The 19,540-nt window shown below is 46.6% G+C and overlaps 1 protein-coding gene across 4 annotated transcripts in view; it reads left to right on the forward strand.

Moving 5' to 3' along the window:
• Window positions 1–18,856, forward strand: part of LOC136578518 (DNA repair and recombination protein RAD54B-like) — a 69,349-nt gene extending 50,493 nt beyond the window's left edge. For 3 of the 4 annotated variants that reach the window (XM_066578641.1, XM_066578640.1, XM_066578644.1), the window contains 7 exons: window positions 1,597–1,736; window positions 2,002–2,292; window positions 7,088–7,254; window positions 12,072–12,333; window positions 14,325–14,391; window positions 15,734–15,931; window positions 18,034–18,856. In XM_066578641.1, the coding sequence (XP_066434738.1) occupies window positions 1,597–1,736; window positions 2,002–2,292; window positions 7,088–7,254; window positions 12,072–12,333; window positions 14,325–14,391; window positions 15,734–15,931; window positions 18,034–18,230 (1,322 nt within the window). In that variant the 3' untranslated portion in view covers window positions 18,231–18,856. The remainder of the gene's footprint in view (window positions 1–1,596; window positions 1,737–2,001; window positions 2,293–7,087; window positions 7,255–12,071; window positions 12,334–14,324; window positions 14,392–15,733; window positions 15,932–18,033) is intronic. The other variant, XM_066578642.1, reaches the window with a different exon arrangement.
• Window positions 18,857–19,540: the final 684 nt, after the last annotated feature.

A 19,540-nucleotide genomic window follows, 5' to 3' on the forward strand; every position in this document is an offset into this window, starting at 1 on the left:
ATGAGAGATATTTTCTGGGTCTGATACATGAAGGGACAGCATTCTGTGGGAAACATAGTGTCCCTCCAGCACTCTTCCTATCTCATACGGACTACAGTCTTACCATAAACATGGTTGATCTCCACACTGCTTATAGTCTACTTAAAGGACATTTTGCCATCCCCCTCACCTGATTCTCTGTCACACTCTGGACATCTGCTATGAATATTGCAGTCACTTCCATACAGTGCTGCCTCCTGTCTGGTACTTATTGGGCACCATCCTGTTTCTGAGATTTATTCCTGCTTTCTCTTCCTCTGTGCTCTTCTAGCAGTCCCATTCTGAATCAGCATAGCATCACATGACCAGTTTAGAGCCAGTACCATCTCTGCCTGCTGGGAAGACACTGCCATTACCTTCTGTATGCTCTAGTCACCTAAATAAATTACAGACCACAAGTATACAGTCAGGAGGATGACAGATTTTCTGATTGTAGATTTTTTTTCATTCAATTGTATGCATCCGCCATCTTGCCTGAGACGCCGTTAACAGCATTTAGAGATGCTTTACAGCAGCCTCATACAATGGACAGGAGGGGACCCATTTTATTCTATTTGAGAGGGTTGTGGGCATGCTCTGTGACCTGTGCAGAGGTCATTGTGCAGGGAGGGAGAGGAGGTGAGCCGTGACCATCACCTATTGTTAATTTGTGGATCCTGTGTTATCTATATATTATCTGTTAGCTGCCATCCTCATTCTGTGTGATGTTAATGAGATGACTGCGCCAACATTTATTCTGCAGAACAGAGAGTCTCAGCCTAATATTAGGCTTTGTGGTCGGTGTGAAAGTTGCACAAAGATAGACTGGGACATCAAAAATAAAAAACAATTCTTGAAGCAAAAACTTGATTTATACAGTAGGCCATTTTCTGATGACACTGGCAGGCAATAATACACTGCAACACAGGAGTATTGCAGTGTATTGTGTGTGAGAATAGAAGATCCCACAGCCAAATCCCATAGTTAAACAAAAAAGTAGAGGAGAAAAAACCAGCTGCACGTAATGTTCATCTCTTACATTGTCTAAACCGTTCTATAGCAACACGATCACCAGTGAACGTCGTACAGAGTACTGATTACTTCAGTGAGCACATTCACTAGTAATAGTTTACATCCACTGGCGTCCACTTCCACATAGACCGCCTGCAGACGGCCGGGCCGGATCCCGCTGCAAGAATTCTCGCAGCGGGATGCGGACCTGTGCCGCTGTAGAGGCCTGTGGCTCACCTTCTCCCGGTGTCTTCTGCTTCCTGCTATGCGCTGGCCAGCCGGCGCATGCGCAGAGCGTAGCCGGCCCGTCACCATTGACATTTCTATGCGGGCCTCTGTGAGACCCGCACAGAAATAGAACATGCAGCGATTTGTTTTCCCCGTGTGTTTTCACAAATCACGGCCATCTGCCCCAGGATTGCATTTTGTAATGCAGGTGGGCACGGCCGGAAATTCTGCAGTAAACCCCCTCATGGAGTTTCCGCCCGTGTGCGGGGGGCCATAGTCATATATATTCCTGTAACTTCCAATGCTCGATACAAATAGTAGCAATGAACTCTCTTCCAGGCACGCCGGTTCAGAACGATCTCCAGGAGTTTTATGCATTGATCGACTTTGTTAATCCAGGAATCCTCGGCTCACTATCCACTTACAGAAAGATTTATGAGGAACCAATCATTAGATCCCGCGAGCCGTCAGCAAATAAAGTAAGTGTGTGCAGAAGTCGCATCCGCTTTTATATGATCTGCAGTTAGATGAGGAGTCTTTTCCAGGTTCCCACATCTGAGATCTACAGCGTCTGAATCTGGCTGAATGGATCTGAACTGTAATACCAGACACAACCTATGGGCAAGGGGGGCGCTGTTAAAAAAACAACCCCCTTTTTTCTCCAATCCTTTTAAGTCTTCACAAACAAGTATCATTTCCAATTTATTTAAAAACATCTTTTTGTAAATGCGTTTTGTTTTCTAGGAAGAAAAAAAATTAGGAGAGGAAAGAGCGGCAGAACTCGGGCGTCTAACGGGTCTGTTTATACTGCGAAGAACCCAGGAGGTTATCAATAGATTCCTCCCTCCTAAAATTGAAAGCATTGTTTTCTGCAAACCCTCCGCACCCCAGCTGGAACTTTACAAGAAACTTCTGAACTCTCGCCTAGTCAAGTGCTGCCTGCAAGGCGCGGCGGAGGGCAGTCCTCACCTCGTGTGCATCGGGGCACTGAAGAAACTCTGTAACCACCCATGTTTGCTTTATAAAACCATCCAGGTCAGTGTGAGATGTACCGCAGTCATGGATGTTGTACATGTATGGGTGTACAAATAGCAGCGGGTCTCTAATAAGTGACAAACATTCCGAACCACTGGATACTTGAGAACTTGTCTCGCCCCACCCTCATCACAGCTTCCTAGTAGTCACAGCAGGGTCTTCCCTTTACCTCCCCAGTAATTACAATGTTGACTTCTCTTTTGCCTTTCACTGACTGACCTATGTAGCAGGAGCTCTTCTGGCACATGTGGCAATTGTATCCATAGGCCCTATACACTATTTATGCATCAGAGGCCAAAAGGGTGTCCCTCTGGCCTGCATTGGGCTTCTGGAGGTCCTTATACCTAATTCACCTGTATGGTATAGTGTCATTTGCTGCACTATTGTATACAGAGATCTCCATGAAAAGGGAACCTGTATATACTCCATATACACTCATTGTCAAAAACAAAAATCAAGCACATAGAGTTATGAGAATTAAATAAAACTTTCCCTGTGTGATTGTAACATTGATATAAGTAAGAGATTACAATATTGGAGCTAAAGGATAATTTAATATTGAGAACTGACCCCTTGTATGGAGGCTCTAGTACCCTGCTGTACCGCCTCTAGTTTGGATACAAGATGTTATACAGGTGGGCATGGAGGCTCTAGTACCCTGTTGTGCCGCCTCTAGCTGGAATATTAGATGTGATACGGGCACGGAGGCTCTAGTATCCTGTGTACTGTCTCTAGCTTGGATACAAGATGTGATACGTGAGGGCAATGGAGGCTCTAGTACCCTGTTGTACCGCCTCTAGCTGGGATACAAGATGTGATACAGGCGGGCATGGAGGCTCTATTACCCTGTGTACTGTCTTTAGCTTGGATACTAGATGTGATACAGGCGGGCATGGAGGCTCTAGTACCCTGTTGTACCGCCTCTAGCTGGGATATTAGATGTGATACAAGCGGGCATGGAGGCTCTAGTACCCTGTGTACTGTCTCTAGCTAGGATACAAGATGTAATATAGACCGGCATTGAGACTCTGGTACCCTGTTGTACCGCCTCTAGTTTGGATATTAGATGTGATACAGGCTGGCATGGAGGCTCTAGTACCCTGTTGTACCGCCTCTAGCTTGGATACAAGATGTGATACGAGTGGGCATGTAGGCTCTAGTACTCTGTTGTACCGCCTGTAGTTTGGATACAAGATGGGATACAGACTGGCATGGAGGCTCTAGTACCCTGTTGTACCGCCTCTAGCTGGGATATTAGATGTGATACAGGCAGGCATGGAGGCTCTAGTACCCTGTTGTACCGCCTCTAGCTTGGATACAAGATGTGATACGAGTGGGCATGTAGGCTCTAGTACCCTGTTGTACCACCTCTAGCTTGGATATTAGATGCGATACAGACCGGCGTTGAGACTCTGGTACCCTGTTGTACTGCCTCTAGCTTGGATATTAGATGTGATACAGGCTGGCATGGAGGCTCTAGTACCCTGTTGTACCGCCTCTAGCTCTGATACAAGATGTGATACAGGCGGGCATGGAGGCTCTAGTACCCTGTTGTACCGCCTCTAGCTCTGATACAAGATGTGATACAGGCGGGCATGGAGTCTCTAGTACCCTGTTGTACCGCCTCTAGCTTGGATACAGGATGTGATACAGGCGGGCATGCAGGCTCTAGTACCCTGTTGTACCACCTCTAGCTTGGATATTAGATGCGATACAGACCGGCGTTGAGACTCTGGTACCCTGTTGTACTGCCTCTAGCTTGGATATTAGATGTGATACAGGCTGGCATGGAGGCTCTAGTACCCTGTTGTACCGCCTCTAGCTCTGATACAAGATGTGATACAGGCGGGCATGGAGGCTCTAGTACCCTGTTGTACCGCCTCTAGCTTGGATACAAGATGTGATACAGGCCAGCATGAAGGCACTAGTACCCTGTTATACCGCCTCTAGCTTGGATATTAGATATGATACAGGAGGGCATGGAGGCTCTAGTACCCTTTTGGGCCGGCTCTAGCTTGGATGCTAGATGTGATACAGGCCAGCATGAAGGCACTAGTACCCTGTTATACCGCCTCTAGCTTGGATGCTAGATGTGATACAGATGAGCATGGAGGCATACAGGTTCTGTACGCTATTCTGCGGCATATCGCTCCACATTTGCTGTAACTGACTCTAGATCGTGCACTCGTTGGCTGTCGAAGTTGGTGTCCCAGATGGTCCCATTCATGTTCTATTGGTGATAAATCTGGCGACTGGGCAGCTACGGAAGTGTGACAGTGTTGTGGGGGCTCCTGGGACCCCCTTGTGTGTGTGCGGCCGAGCATTATCCTGCTGGAAGCCACCATGAGAGGAACACATGTGGCTGCAGGATGTCCTGAACATATCGCTGAGCTGTCATTGTGCCTCATACCACTACTAGGGGAGACTTGACTGTCTTATGCGATGCCCCCAGGTCATCAGACCAGCAGGGGGCAGTATGCCGCTCCACAGCAAAGGCAGGATTGAGGCGCTCACCCCGAGGTCTCCAGATACGAACACATCAGTGCCCAAACTAAACCTGGATCTATCGCAGAAGACAACCCGATTTCACTCTGCAGCAGTCTAGTTTCGTTATTAACACCACCACTGCAATCGGAGGCGACGGTGGGGGTCAAAGGCAAGACATGCAATGGGCGCCGTGAGACCAAATGTCCTTCAGCCAAGCACCTGAAAATGGATCCGTCAGGCACAGGGGTGTAACAATAGCGCCTCCTGTCTCTGGATGACGGATAACAAAATAATTGGAGCTGCTCATGCTTGATAGATGATCAGACGCTCCTCTCTACTGGTGATTTGTCGGGGTTGTCCTGAGCCCGGTTGTACGCACCCTCACACATCCACTGGTCCCAACACCTCCTAATAGTCTGGTCAGAACGGCCAGTGGTGGGCAATTCGTCGATGGGACCATCCAGCTTCACACATTCCAATAGAATGCATTACGTTAGCTACATCTGTAGGTTTGTTAGTTTTTATAATGGAAGCCTATTAGTAATGTATCCCCCCCAGATAGCTATACCGTAAGATATGCCGCCCTCCACCATTGTAGACACAGAATCTGTTGTGAGCAGAGCTGAAGTTACACTGCATTTAAGCAGCCTTATCCTGACTGCTGCATGTAAAAGTGGTGCTTGAAAGTTTGTGATCCCTTCAGAATTTTCTGCTTATATTTGACCTAATTTTCACACTTAGAAGTAGGACACGAGCTGAAAGAATCTTATCAGCGCTGCCGACTGCGATAACAGCCTGCATCGCTGCTAAGAGTTCATTGCTCAATCCTAGAAAACAAGAATTGAGCGAAAAATGACTCGTGCATGAAAATTGCGCGATGTCCGTGCATTTAGACGCAACGGCTATCGCTCAGAAGATGGCTTTGAGCGAATTTTGAGCAAGAATCGTTGTCTAAATGGGCCTTTAGTCAGGTGTTTTTAATCACTGGGATGACAATCAGGTGTGAGTGGGAGACATGTTTTATTTAAAGGTTATGTACACCTTTGCACCCCCTTCTTTTTTTTCTTTAACCCTTTCCAATCCAATGTCTGACATCTGAAGACATTCTGATTGAAGGCCGTACAGCTCCGATGTTGGAAGATGTCTGGCAGGGTATTCTTACTATATATTACTGGCTGCTCTGTTGTCAGGGGCCTCTCCAGCATGTCCCATACCGCAGTTCTGGCTCTAGCCAGCAGATGGCGCTATTGTATAATGGCAGAAAGAGAAAACCCCCTAGGAAACCCTGAATCCAAAATTGGATTGCAAAGGGTTAATCAGTGTCTCTTTGGAAGACTTTTTGTCTTTCAAATTTCTAGTTGCTTGTATTCTTTTTCAAGGAGTTGCAGATTGGAGGACTGATAGATTTGCAAAACCTGTTAGAGTAAACTTATCAGCCCCTCCCCTAGTCTGCTCTCCTGTCTAGGAAAGAGCAGCTGTGTGTGTGTGTGTGTGTGTGTGTGGTGGGGGGGGGGGGAGACACGTTACACAGCAAGGGATTTGTAAGACGTGACCACTCGGGCTTTCTGCAGTGACAGGAAAAAAGCAGGGCGGGGGACCCGCCAACATAAGAGGACTAAAGTTGTTTCGTTAAGAGGAATGAGACAAAATTCCTCCAATCGGATGTGCACGACTAATCAATAACTACTACAGTTATTGCTGCACAAGGGAGTCACATCAGATGCTGGAAGCAAAGGTTCACATACTTGTCACTCACTGACATGTGATATTGGAGGCAGGGACTTATTCCACAGCGCTTTCAGGTAATTTTTTTGTTACCCCATTTTACCGACCTCGGAAGGATGAAAGGCTGAGTCAACCTTGAGCCGGCTACTTGAACCAAGCGGAGATTGAACCCGAAACCTTCAGGTTGTGAGTCAGAGCTTGCGATATCAAGATCACAAGTGTGAAGGCCCCCTTACGGTAGGAGGAGGACAGAGGAGCTATCATTGTGTGGCCGCTGCCTCAGGGGAGTGGTCCGTTTGTGCTTCTGCTGAGACAGGTAGTGCCTGGTGCTGTCAGTGACAGGTTGTTGCCAAGCATTCAGCCAATGTCACGCAGGGCCGGCCGCAAGATCTCGGCCAGGGCAGCTTTTCTGTGAATTCTCCTTTTTGTGATCCACTGGAGAACAATGTGTGTCTGTACATCCTTGGATCCAGAGCTCAGTGATGCCGGCAGTGATAATAGATCATCACATGTTGCAGGAGTTTCATTTTCTTAGGAAATACTTGGAGATCTTCTAACTTCTTTACTATCCTTCTTCTTTCAGGATAAAAGCAGCGGTGCGGGCTGTGAGGAGCGGAGCGTCTATGAAGCCTTGGCCCAACTCTTTCCCCATGATTATAGCACTAGTCCAGTCTCTGGGCCTGAATCTGGAAAACTGCAGGTTTTAACCAAACTGTTAGTTGCTATAAAGGAGCGCAGTCCCTTAGAGAGGTGAGCGGCTCACAGATTAAGAAGACTTGCCAGGACCGCCTTAGTAAAAGCTCGTCAGTGTCCATTAAATATAGGAAATGCATTTTTTTTTAAGCTCTACCTTCTTTGCTGGGATATGAATACTGGAAGTTATAGGCCCAAAGCTTGAGGCTGCACTACTGACAACACGACCCCTTCCTGGTGACTGGTCTTGGATACATGTAGCGATTGTTGCCTATTATAATTTTTAAATCTATACAAGGTTTCCATGGCAACATTACAACTGGCAGAAAGCAGACTCTCTCAGTAGTGCAGTCTTGGGCTTTAGGCCTAGAACGCCCAAGTAGTCATCTCTCAGCCTAGAAATAAGACATTAACCCTTTTTCAATCCATTTATTTTTTCTCACCCATTCTCTCCAGCTCCAAATAAATTGGAGCTGGGGAGAATGGGTGAGAAAAAATTCATTTTCCCTGCACCCTCCTGAACTGACAGAGTTCAGGAGGGTGCAGGTGTTCACTGCACCGTGGAGGGACCTGCTTACCTGTCCGGCGTCTTCCGCATTCTCCCTCTGCCTCCCGGCTCGGCGATCATGTGACCGCTGGGGTCAGGTGGCATCCAGCGGTCACATGATCGCCGAGCCCGGAGACAGAAGGGAGAATGCGGAAGACACCGGACAGGTAAGTAGGTTCCCCCACGGTGCAGGCCCCCGGCTCGGCGTTCATGTGACAGCTGGGGGTCTGGTGACACCGGCGGTCACATGATCGCCGGCCGGAATCTCTATGCATTGCATAGAGCTAATTGAGCGCTATGTAATGTGTAAAGGAGAAGGCAGACAAGGTTAAAAACCCTTTCTGCCTTCTCCTCGGGGGTCCTCGATGAGGACCAGTGCAGGAGTGCATCTGCACCCGATGTGTCTGACGATCGGGTGCAGATCCACTCCAGCACTGCAGTGTGGGGCCTGCCCCGACATCGGAGCTGTGGAGGAAAATGATGATGTCGGGGCAGGCCCGACATTGGACTGGAAAGGGTTAAAAAACGATTCTCACACTTTAATGTACAGTAAAGTAGTGCCCTGTGCATTGTTTTGGTAGGTCTCCTTAAAGCCGCATGCGATGCCTTATAAGTCTCCTCACTCACGTTTTAGGTGTCCCCACACCGCTTTTGGGTGCTCTCCGACCCACTCACCCCCAAGGTGTCTCCACATACCTTTTGGTGCTCTCCTTAAGAAGACACGCCACCGCTCCTTACAAACAATTTGCTAAAACGTTTGTCTGAGAAGCCCCATTGAAGTCTATGGAGGCTTGGGACGTGTGCTTAGTGGGTGTTTGAACCGCCTGGTAAACGCTGTGTGAGAGCGGCCTTAAGAACGCTAATACCAGGCTTGTCTATGGTGTGCTGGCATGGAGATGTACTTTCTAAAGAGAAGTTTAGTGTTTCTACGGACTCGCGGTTGAAATAAGCTCTTTCTCTGCCAGTCTGATCTTTGTTATAGTTGTGTTCACTCTGCTAGGGGTGCTCTCCATCATATACATATATATATCAGATGAAAAATGTAATGCATATACATGAGGGCAAAGATCTCTTGTTAGCAAACTGCACACATCAGGCTAAGATGTAAGATTAGATGTATGTGTGTGTGTATATATATATGTATATGTATATATGTATATGTATATATATATATATGTATATATATATATATATATATATAATGTTTGTGTGTATATCTATCTATCTATCTATCTATCTATCTCATATCTATCTATCTATCTATCTCATGTCTCTATCTATCTATCTATCTCATATCTATCTATCTATCTATCTATCTATCTATCTATCTATCTATCTATCTATCTATCTATCTATCTATCTATCTATCTATCTATCTATCTATCTATCTATCTATCTATCTATCTATCTATCTATCTATCTATCTATCTATCTATCTATCTATCTATCTATCTATCTATCTATCTATCTATCTATCTATCTATCTATCTATCTATCTATCTATCTATCTATCTATCTATCTATCTATCTATCTATCTATCTATCTATCTATCTATCTATCTATCTATCTATCTATCTATCTATCTATCTATCTATCTATCTATCTATCTATCTATCTATCTATCTATCTATCTATCTATCTATCTATCTATCTATCTATCTATCTATCTATCTATCTATCTATCTATCTATCTATCTATCTATCTATCTATCTATCTATCTATCTATCTATCTATCTATCTATCTATCTATCTATCTATCTATCTATCTATCTATCTATCTATCTATCTATCTATCTATCTATCTATCTATCTATCTATCTATCTATCTATCTATCTATCTATCTATCTATCTATCTATCTATCTATCCCAGATGTGGTTTGTTATCAGCACAGCTCGGCCCTCATGTATATGCATTACGCACCACTACAGGCTATGCCTCACATTCCCTCATCACCTACAAAAACATTAGGCCTCGCGTACAGACAAGTGGCGCAAATTTAGATTTCACAAATTCCAAGCTAAGGCTGAATGCCCACGGATGGATTACCGCCGCGGTCAGACACCCGCCATGATTTCCGTAGCAATGTCTGTCCATAGTTGCTGTGTAAAACGATTCTCCCCTGCCCACGAGCGGAAATTAACAGCGATTTATCCGCTCACGGGGGAGAATCGCAGCATGTTCTAATTTGTGCGGAAAAACAAACGGACGGCTTCCATTGTAGTCAATAGAAGCCGCCTGTCCGGCGATACTCCGTGCTGTGGGAACGTCATACTCCTGTGCCGGTGCGCCATGTGCTGCACTGTGTGTGCTCGCCGGCCGACACGCTCGCGGCAGATCCGGACTGGTGAGTATAGGGTCCCTGGGGGGCTCCGGGTCTGATTCCGCTGCGAGATTTCGCAGGCGCAAACCAACCCGGGCCGTGGGCATGAGCCCTAAAGTCTATCGAAATCCTGGTACATCCTCAAATATATAATAGCAAAGAGGAGCGCTGAGCTGCGCAAGCCGAGAGAATGAGACAACAAAGGGACCCCCATGTTGGTTCGCCCGGAGCATTGTGTGTATGTATGTTATATGTATATATATTACAGCCGCCGCTCCGGGCTTCCTACTGGTGTTTTATATATCTCTGTGGAGTAGATAAGGGTAATCTGTATTCTGTGACTATAGAAAAAGTGCCAAATCCTGATCCAACAGGCGCCCGTACGGCGGCCAAGCAGTGCAGGTTGTCCTTCCCGCTGAGCTTATCTCCCTATGTCTTGGGTTTGTACATTGCGACGTGTATGTTGGCACAAGGTCTGTGGCAGACCTTTAGGGCCGCACTCGGATGTCTGCTGCTGCCGCTCCTCACAAGGACCGGTCTCATTGGAGGCTAATCACCGGTTCGTTAATGCAGAATCTGTGCGGATCGGCAGTCGGCGACTTTTTGCACCGGAACTTTTCCATAGTTTGTGAAGTTCGGCCGGGATGTGAATGATTATGTTCAATACAGATTTTGGCGCAGAGTCTACAGCGAAAACCATATCGAATCCAAGGCATGTGAAACTGGCCGAATGTCAGAACCGCCTCGCATCACTTCGGGGGAGAGGGATCGCAGAGTTGGAAACAATGAAAGACATCGCTTCACGTTCACCTGGCACACTCCTTCAAAAACATTGTGCGCTGCGACGCGAGAACGTGCGGCAAGATACAACGTGCCGCAATTCGTTTCCCGCATCACATTGCGGGGCCGTGCAGGAAAACTCCGCTCATGTGTATGACTCCATTTAAAAGAATAGGGTTCGTATTCCCGCGTCTCGCAACACACAAATCTCACGCAGTTTTCTCGGCTGCGTGAAGCCTGCCTAAGGCCCAGTGCACACGGGGTGGATTTGCATTGCGGAATTCGAAGCCGGCATCCGCCTCTGGATTCCACAGCAAATACTGCCCATAGATAAGCTTTAGAAAATCACTTTTCCCTGTTCACGAGCGGAAATCAATTGCAATTTACCGCTCGCGGAGGGAAAATCGCAGCATGTCCTATTTTAGCGCGGGCGGCTTTCATTGAAGTCCATGTAAGCCGTCCGATCTGCAGCGCGTCCGTAGCATCTCGGTGGATGGGCTGCGGAATCGGTGTCATCGTCTAGCGATGGTGCGGTGTCATCTGTACTGTCCATGTGCGCCAGCGCGACGCCGCCACATCTGCAGCACAGACCAGAAAAAATCCGGACAGGTACGCATGGGAATCCCGCATGTGGATCCAACCCGGCCGTGAGCCGGCGGCATAAGAAACAGGACTTTTTGTAATTCTGTATAATCAAGGCTGCAAGAACGTTTGTCTTGTCGGCCCTGTCAGCAGTCCTAAACAACTCAGAAGGCTCCTAGGATGGTGCATGCCGGACATGTTGGGCATCTTAGGGAGCTGATCAGCCAGCCTAGTTCCGTAATTAACGAGGACCTACCACCCCTCTAAACGGATCTGCGTGTAAATACTTGCATCCCCATAAAATAACAATCCTGGAGCATCTTTCTCATAACTCGGCCGTGTTCCTCTGTTGTTCCTCCTGAAATATTGCTGAATAAATTGACAACTAGGTATTACTATTCCCCCTTGTGAAAGAGGCGTGTCCCTGTACTGACAGCTCTGATTGGATGGGGTCAGACAATATAGGGTCGCCCCACCCCCCAGCTGTCATAAATTCATATTCATTAATTTCCCGGAGGAATAACAGAGGAACGGCATAATACAAAGGTAGGGGAAATAACGCTCCAAAATTGTAATGTAATTACTTGCTATAAGGAGGTTTAACCGTCTCGGACTAACTCTTGGATTGCTGTATGTTGCAGAGTGGTTCTGGTCTCGCATTATACTCAGACCCTCAATATACTGGAAGACGTGTGTCAGCAGCACGGATATAAGTGCACCAGACTGGATGGACAGACGCCGGTCGCACACAGGCAGCAAATTGTGGACGGGTTTAACAGCAAGTATTCATCGGACTTCATCTTCCTCCTTAGCTCCAAGGCGGGTGGCGTGGGGCTGAACCTGGTGGGAGCCTGCCATCTCATTCTCTATGACATTGACTGGAATCCAGCCAATGACCTACAGGTTTGTTCGCAGGATCTGCTGTTTTGGCTCGCTCTTATGTTTCACTGTTTTTGCCTCTTTTGGTAAGCTGGGGCCTTGTAGGATATTAAAAATAACCTCTGGCGATCCTGATCGTTGTGTTCAGCACGTCAGATGTAAACTGTATTCATCAGTCGGCGGGACACACCTTTATAGGAGCCCTGAATGGTAAATCTACAGTCATACAAGAATGAGGGATGTATCGTGACTAGGCAGATCTCCCAGTCATAAAATTTGAAATGGGAAACAAATTCTTTATTTATATGAAATGTATTTTATTGGCATATTACCCAGAGGAACATGAACGGCCTTATAAGTCTCCTCACTCACCGTCTAGGTGCTCTCCGTAAGGAGAAAAGAGAGCGTTCCTGACCCTCGTCACAGACCTTTTGCTAGCCAAGCTAGAAACCTACTGCACACTGATGAGGGGCAAACACCCCGAAACAGCTGTCTGTGTATGGATTCTGGCTTGTTTTTCAATTCTAGTCATTGTTACAAGGCTTGTATAAAGAGTCTGACATTGACTTGCAGGAATGATGCCTTCCAATAGGTGGCGCTGCAGGGCTATTGTTCCATCTCCCTTATTTGCATATTTGCCAGAGGAGCATGGATGGCTTATAAGTCTCCTCACTCGCCTTCTATGTGCTCTCCTTTAAATGAAATTGCGGAAAGCCCGACAAGTTGCCATGGCAACAGGACGCCAGCTACAGGAGTCCTGCATTGCCAGTGCCTATGATCACTATAACAAGTGATAAGACATTGCAGGACAGAAGTCCTGTAATGCTTTATCGTAGAGATCATAGGTGTGATTGTACAAGTCCCCCACAGGGACATAAAAAGTGTCAAAAAATGTTTTCATCGCTGTATTTGTAACAACGTGTACAATACATTATTCTGCACAGCAAAAAACGGTAAAAGAAAAAAATCCTAAAAAACTGAGGCAAATGCTTTTTTTTTTCTTTTCATTTTGCCTCCCAAAAACGTTATAAGTCATCAAAAAAGCCATATGTACCCCAAAATGGTACCAATAAAAACTACATCTCGTCTCGCAAAAAATAACCCCCCAGAGCTCCGTCCATTGTAAAATAAAAACGTTATAGGACTTTGAATGCAGAGATTTAGAAAAAAAATTGTTTTAAAAAAAAAGGGTTTTTATTGCAGAAAAGGGGAAAAACCTAAAAAAAATAACAATTTTGCTATTGCTGTAACCGTACCGACCCGCAGAAAAAATGGATCGTGTCATTTATGCTGCATGATTAACGCTGTAAAAAAGAAAAAAATCTATGGCAGAATTGATGCGTTTTTCCCTTCCTGTTATAAAAAAAAATAAAAGTTTTTTTACAATATTGTCTATATCGCTACGCAAAAAACAAGCCCTTATACGGCCGCGGTGACGGAAAAATGAAATAGTTATGGCTTTTGAAAAATAGAGATGAAAATCCGCCAAACACCGTTGTGTCCCTAAGCCCAAAATAGGCCGTGTCCTTAAGGGGTTAAACAGTAACGAATTTTTGCTGTTGTTTTTTTTTTTTTTTTTTTTTAAATCCTGTAATCCTGCAGTTTTCACTCTGTCTGCTGAGCCTAATTATAGTCTAGCACTTCCCCAACCGTTATGTCGTCGTCATCGCAGGCAGCGGTACATTGAAATATAAACCCGATACATTCCTCTTAAAGATGACAATTGTGGCGTTATATGAACATCCGCCAGCAGGTGTCGCTGTTCTCCCATCCTTATGCCTTGCAGTGCTTGTAGCAGCAGTCCATTAACACTGGGAGAAGTTCTGCGCACACACTCCCTTCTTCTGCCCTCGGTCAGGCCTATTAACTGCATTGAAGAAGTTCCTGTAGAGCGAATTAAAGAATAACTGGGCAATGTCTGCGTTACACCAAGCACAGATTCCTATTGGTCTATAGATAATCACATTGGCATCCTATCTATGACTAAATGTTGAAGTCTGCCTTTTCCATTGCAGGCAATGGCTCGTGTATGGAGAGACGGTCAGCAGCGTACTGTACATATATACCGCCTCCTGACCACAGGTAAGCTTATCACCTGAAGGGTGGGATCACAGCCTCTTCAGGTGTAATGGATTATGTACAGTATAAGTGTATGCAATACAGGGTGTCCCAAACAATGCAAATGGATAGATGGAGCAATAACTCAGCAGCGCCACCTTTTGGGAGGCAGCATTCCGGCAAGTCAATGTTGGACTATTTAGACAAGTCATGTAAGAATGACTGGGAATTGTAAGCCAAAGCCAGAAACCATACAGCTGTTTCGGAGTGATTGCCCGTCACCAGTATGCAGTAGGTTTCTGGCTTGGCTAGCGAGAGACCTACCGACGTGTCTAAGAAGTCTTGCAAGGATGCTGCCTTCCAATAGGTGGCGCTGCGGGTGCACCGAACTTGCATGCACACCTGGTATGTGATTGCGATGGGTTTTTTTTAACGCTCCCATAGAGAACAGTAGGGGATTTTTGCAGAATTCTTGCACAAACATGAAACGCGCAGCCATTGTTCTCCCTCAGACAATCGGTACGAGAAAAGCAAACTGCATGTGTGACTCCATAATCGCGGTACAACATTGTTCTCAATGGGCCCGCTCACACAGCCGCTCTAGCGCTGCGATCTTCCGGCGGTGCGTGATCTACTTTTAGGAGTTTAGTGCTCCTCCATGCTGAATGCCGGCGCGATGCTGCAGCCCAAACAAAAGTAAAACACAGCAATTTACATCGCGGCACTTTCAGCAACACCGGTGTGAGGGAGGCCTGAGGAAGTCCGGCATGTCCTATTCTTAGGGGGTTCTTGTTTAGGAATTGGCCATTACTTTATAGGACTATGTGAAAAAATGCATCGGATTTCCATGCCAGGTGAGCGCGGTCCATTTCTTTTTATGTATTTTGCTATGGAACCAAATGTTTGTTTTTTTTCACAGTGTGAAATACGGACGTAAATCTGGTGTAAATCGCACATTTTTGTATAAAAAATGCATCATACATGCATGAAAACCACTATATTTTAGGGCTTATTCCGACGTGCGTATATCGGCCAGGTTTTTACGCCCGGCCCATATATGCTGTGTCTCTACCCACAGGTGGAGGAGGTGGGCCAGGAGGAGGTGGGCCGCCCCCTCTCTGCCCCTCGCTGCTGTTTGCATTGGGAGGGGGCGGAGCTAAGTTCTGCCCCGCCCCTCCAATTGCAAATAGGAGTGGAGAGGGGGCGGGAGCTCAGTGTACTGCTCCGGGCCCGCCTCCTCCCCCTGCGGAGAGAGACAGCGTATATTGGCCTGCCGTGAAAACCCGGCCAATATACGCATGTCGGAATACGCCCTTAGCTGGGTAAACAGATGTACCCCTGACCATCCACCGCCATTCTCTTGCAGGTACTTTAGAGGAGAAGATCTACCAGCGGCAGATCAGTAAGCAGGGGCTCTCCGGAGCGGTGGTTGATTTGGCCAAGAAGTCGGAACATATTCGATTTTCTGTGGACGAACTCCGAGATCTCTTCACTCTGCATGAAAACTCGGACTGCGTAACCCACGACCTGCTGGAATGTGACTGCGCACACACAGGTGATCCAGGTACACCCATGACTTCACCCGCAGCGAGATCCCTCGTCGTCCTCCCTACAGAATGGGAGCAAACACTAGTGAATGACGTGATTCCCAGCATATCTGCATCAGGAGAGAAAATCGCGTGAGATTTGTGCGTTGCGAGACTCCCGAATCCCGCACAAGTTTTGGATGGGGTCAAACACAGGAGCGATGTTTTCCCACATCAAAGTGCAGGAAAAAAACTGCGGCACATCCTATCTTCGGGCATTGTCTCGCCCATTGTTTCCAACGGGGCCGGCGGCAGCATCGCACCGCATCCTACGGGAGTGTGATGCCAGGTCTCCCATCGAAAACAATGGGAGACGCTCTGCGATCCTCCATCACGATTGACAGCCACTGCTGGAGGATCGCTTCATCCCCGAAGGGATGCCAGGTGGTTACAAAAACGCCTAACATCTGCTGCAAAATCCTTAGGGGCGCTCACAGGGCGTATATTTACAGCATATCACTCGGCGCTAAAAGGCCATCGATTTACATTGGACCAATCAGACCTGCGTTTTTCTAATACACATATTAGGCGCATGAAAAAAAAAACAACGGCACGTCCGATATTGGTGCACGAAATAAGCCCATTATAGGCTATGGAAACGTGGAATATCCTGTAAATACGCACGGCGCATTTGTATCTACAGCAAACTGCATATTACCCTGTTTCCCTGAAAATAAGACATAGCATGATTTTTCAGAATTTTTGAGGATGCAAAATGATTTTTCAGGCTTTTTGAGGATGCTTGAAATATAAGCCCTACTCCAAAATTAAGCCCTGCCAACAGTTAATTAAAAAAGTCAATTTAAATAGTGTCCAGGCAGCTATACATGTAAAAAAGTTAAACCTTTTTGAACAAAAATTAATATAAGACACTGTCTTATTTTCGGGGAAACACGGTACATGCGTAAAAAATAAGCATGTAATACGCAGCAAACACACGTCTGAGTGAGCCCTAAGAAGGCAAAGGTTTGCTGGCTGACAGCGCCTACACGCCGCGGTTGATTCGCTGTAAACCTATGGGAATCGCCACTGATTGTGAGTGACACATCGATAGGTACAACCCAGCAGTCAGCAGGGGTCTGTAGGCATTTACATTGATCACCAACCGCCTGTATGGGGGTCCTTATACAGTGGACTAGTAGTACACCCCCTGACCCGGGCACTGTACCCCGAATGATGCAGTATCTGTAGGAGTTGCCATCACTCCCTGATCAGCGGGAATTCGACAACCAGGACCAACGCAGAACCTCAGAATGAAGGGGGCTGCTGCGCTCGTCAAGAGCTGTGTTTCCTCTATAGCGGTGTTAACCCCTTGACACAACAGAGCGTACAGTTGCGTCATGGAGGTTCGGGGTTTGTATGGAGCGGGATCTGGATTCAATCCCGCTCCGTACAATGTGGATACAACCCCTTTAAGCTTCATTTATACGAGTCGGACAAAAAAAAAGCATTTTACAGTTCTGCAACTTTTTAATATCCTTTTCAGTTAATGATCATATTTCTGCTTGCTGTCAGTGAATGCAAACATTCTCCTTTTTATCCAGAGACTTGTCCTAGTCAAGTCCAACTAACATGGCTTCTAATAGGACAGAGATCTGATAGACTGAAGGAAGCCATGCACCCTTGTCAGCTGGACAGAGGCGAAACGTGAAGCTCCTGTTTCCAAGCCCCCCCACCCCCTTATCTACCATGTGCCATTTATAATACTAGTGTCCCTTTATGTGGTATAGAGACCATTTGCCAACACCAGGGTCCAGGTACACCTGTTATCTCTGCACCCGCTATAGCTAGACCCCTGTAGCTGGATGTGATCAGCACAGGATTTCAGCCTCTGGATGTACATAACTTCTATTCATTGACTGCTGACAGCAGTATTGAAACGGTAAAGAATACAAAACTAAGTATATTCGAAAGTTGAAAAAACTTTTCCCTATACAGTGATTTAAGCTCTACTTTCCTAAAACCTCTGATTCCTGTGTGACCATGGTGGATGTCTTGCGCGGGCGATCACAAGGTCCACACCGACTCGTTTCATCAGCTGTTACTTGTCATCTACAGAGTTATTGCTTTCTCGTTTCAGGTGATGTTACAGATGATAATTTCGGGCCTCGGAGGGGTCATCGGGGCAACAAGGCGGAGAAGAACATTTCCATGTCTGAACTGATGCAGTGGAAACACCTTCCCATGCGGCAGGATTGGGATGACCCGTTTCTCCAACCGGGCAAAGAATATATCTCCTTTGTTTTTCAGAACATGACGAACAGCTTAGAGTGTTAAGTATGTGCCCCCCGCGGGAGCGGTGTATGAGGGGGAAATGCTTCTCGCATGCATTGCAGACTGCTGCAGGTACAACCTGGATAGCTCAGTTTAACCTTCATGCTGCTGTCTGTTCTTTATGGAGTTCCCTTTAGACAAGCAGACCAATTCCCATATGAGCTCCGATCAACAATATAAAGTCAGTCAGCACTTATTGTTAAAGCCTACACACAGGACGGGTATCGCCCAAATGAATGGCCGCATGAAGTCATATACTACCGGTGTTCCCTGAAAATAAGCCCTAGTTACATTTTATTTAAAAAAGGCAATGGGAATACATTACTCAGCAGGCTTAGTCCAGGTCCCTACCGCTGCTCTCCAGAGCCCCAGTGTGGTTCCCGCAGTCCTCAACCGCCCCCACAGGATCACTTCCTGGTGACGGGATTCATAAATACCACCTCCAGGAAGTGATAGCTGTGATTAGGTCTTTGAGCGCTGCTCAACCAATCACAGCCATCGCATCGAGCAGGCGGGATTTATGAATTAGCTGAGCCGTCGCTTAGTCAATTCATAAATCCCGACTCCATGACGCGATGGTTGTGATTGGCTGAGCCATGGTGCTCGAAGAACCAATCAATGAGGTGCTCAAAGAACCAATCACAGTCTTCGCTTCGTGGAGGCGGGATTTATGAATTTCGTAATCAGGAAGTGATCCTCTGTGTGCGGCCAAGGACCGCGGTAACTGCGACGGGGCTCTGCAGAGCAGTGGGAAGGGCCTCAAAAAAGCAGTCTTGGTAAATAAAAAAAAGATATTCCCTGAAAATAAGCCCTAGCACCTTTTCGGGCAAAAATTAATATAAAATCCTGTCTTATTTTGGGGGAAACGCGGTACTTGTGATTAGCCAGTTGTTTACATGTTTGTTGGCAGCACATCCCAATTATGTGTGCAGCCAAAAAATGAGGAGTGCGGCCAAATCTGTAGTTGGTGCAGTTTTGCACCATGTTTCAACTTTTGTGTTTAGAGGCTGAAATCCACCATCCAAATGCACAGCATAAGTAGACGTGCTGCAGATTTAGAGTTCAGTGGGAGCCGTACATGTAGTACCAACCCGGGCCACTGCAAGGTTGACAGTGCTATCTGCTTCCAGCACTGATAGCTGACCTAGCGACCAGCGAGGATACCGAGCAGCAGACCCCTGCAGATACACTATTGGTAACCTGTCCTTATCCTTAGGATACGTCATCAATAGAAAACACCCCAAACAACCCTTTTAAATGAAAAATCCAGTGAACCCACTGCGTCTGAAGGCGTTTTCCTGCTTCAGACATTT

This window comes from Eleutherodactylus coqui, chromosome 9 (genome assembly GCF_035609145.1).
Source record: "Eleutherodactylus coqui strain aEleCoq1 chromosome 9, aEleCoq1.hap1, whole genome shotgun sequence".
NCBI lineage: Eukaryota > Metazoa > Chordata > Amphibia > Anura > Eleutherodactylidae > Eleutherodactylus > Eleutherodactylus coqui.